General features: G+C 59.8%; 1 protein-coding gene across 1 annotated transcript; it reads right to left on the bottom strand.

Annotated features, from left to right (window-relative positions):
* Window positions 1-721: 721 nt before the first annotated feature.
* Window positions 722-1,169, bottom strand: LOC113979191 (geranylgeranyl transferase type-2 subunit alpha-like; the record flags this gene model as incomplete). The annotated part of the gene is made up of 3 exons (XM_027706655.1): window positions 722-773; window positions 855-966; window positions 1,068-1,169. Coding segments are annotated over 3 exons (266 nt in total), but the record flags the coding sequence as incomplete, so codon positions are not given.
* Between the last annotated feature and the right edge of the window lie 428 nt (window positions 1,170-1,597).

Here is a 1,597-nt window from a genome sequence, read left to right as displayed (position 1 = left end):
CTGGGACGGACTGGGATGGACTGGGAGTCACTGGGAGGCCCTGGGAGGACTGGGATGGACTGGGATGGACTGGGAGCACTGGGAGGCACTGGGGAGGACTGGGAGTCACTGGGAGGCACTGGGAGCACTGGGAGCACTGAGAGGCACTGGGAGGGGGTTTGAAGCACACTGGTCCCTTACTGGGACAAACTGGTGTGAACTGGTGTCCGTGGCTCCGCCCCCCAAGGGAGGGGCCGGGTGGGTGTGGCCTCATCTCGGCTCCACGGCTCCAATTCCAGTAGTTCCCGGCAGGTCTCCACCTGTTCCCACAGCACCTGGGGGGTGGCCACGCCCACCTCGGGCCTGAGGGGGCGGGGTTTGGTCATAAAGGGGCGTGGTTTTGCTAAAAGGGGTGTGGCTTGAGCCCGTATTGGGATAGAAGCAAAGGGAGGCTAAAGGAGGGTCGAGGTGGGCAGGGCTTAATCAAAGGGGTGTGGTTTAGCCATGAGGGGTGTGGGTTAGCAGCAAAGGGGCGTGGCTTAGTAAGAGAGGGGCGTGGCTTACCAGCAAATGGGCGTGGTTTAGCCAGAAAGGGGCGTGGCTTGCTCACCCCATGGGGAAACATAAGGGGGGGCTGAGGGAAGGTCCAGGTGGGTGGGGCCTCGCTGATTGGGCGTGGCTTTCTCCTGGGGGGTGGAGCCTCACTGAGGGGGCGTGGTTTTCTCCGGAGGGCGTGTCTTACCAAAACAGCTCCTGGGCCACGATTGGCTTCTGCCACCAGGCCTCGTCCTCGTCTAGGAGAGAAAAGGGGCGTGGCTGCGGCAAAAGGGGGCGTGGCTCAAAGGGCCGTGACAGGGATTGGGCGTGGCTCTCACCTGGCAGCAGCGTCACCTGGCGGTGGGCGGAGTCGGGCTCCCAGGTGACGCCCAGCTGGAGGCGTGGCTGCTCGGTGGGCGGGGCCTCTGTGGGGCGGGGCAGGTCCAGGAGCTTTGATACCTGTCAAGGCGTGTTGGGAGAGCCATGCCCCCATGCCCCGCCCTAAGCCCCGCCCACCCCAGCCCCGCCCTCCTGTTTAGGGGAAAGGATACCCAGGTGTGGCTGGGGCGTGGCCGCCCTTCCCCTGAGTGCCACGCCCCTTCCAGGGTGGAGCCATCCAGGGTCGCCGTCAGGTCCGGGCGATCCGGGCTCACCTGGGGGTGCAGAAACGGCTGGTTTTTAACCCAAAATTGGAGCTTTCCCGATCCCCAAAATGGGCATTTTTAGCCCCAGAATCAGGTCTACCTGTTAAAGTCAATGGGGCAAAGAGGACACCAGGTCTATCCTTTAAAGTAAATGGGGACAAACTGGACATCAGGTCTACCCATTAAAGTCAATGGGACAAATGGGACATCAGGTCTACCATTAAAGTCAATGCGGATCAATAGGCTATCAGGTCTACGTATTAAAGCCAATGGGGCCAAGGGGACACCAGGTCTACCCATTAAAGTCAATGCGGATCAATAGGTCATCAGGTCTACCCGTTAAAGTCAATGGGACAAATGGGATATCAGGTCTACCCATTAAAGTCAAAGGGGATCAATAGGTCATCAGGTCTACCCATTAAAGTCAATGGGACAAA

Source organism: Neopelma chrysocephalum, unplaced genomic scaffold (genome assembly GCF_003984885.1).
Source record: "Neopelma chrysocephalum unplaced genomic scaffold, ASM398488v2 Primary Assembly neopelma1_60456, whole genome shotgun sequence".
NCBI classification, from domain to species: Eukaryota; Metazoa; Chordata; class Aves; order Passeriformes; family Pipridae; genus Neopelma; species Neopelma chrysocephalum.
Note: the sequence above shows the minus strand (reverse complement) of the source record. Positions and strands in the feature narration are given on the sequence as shown.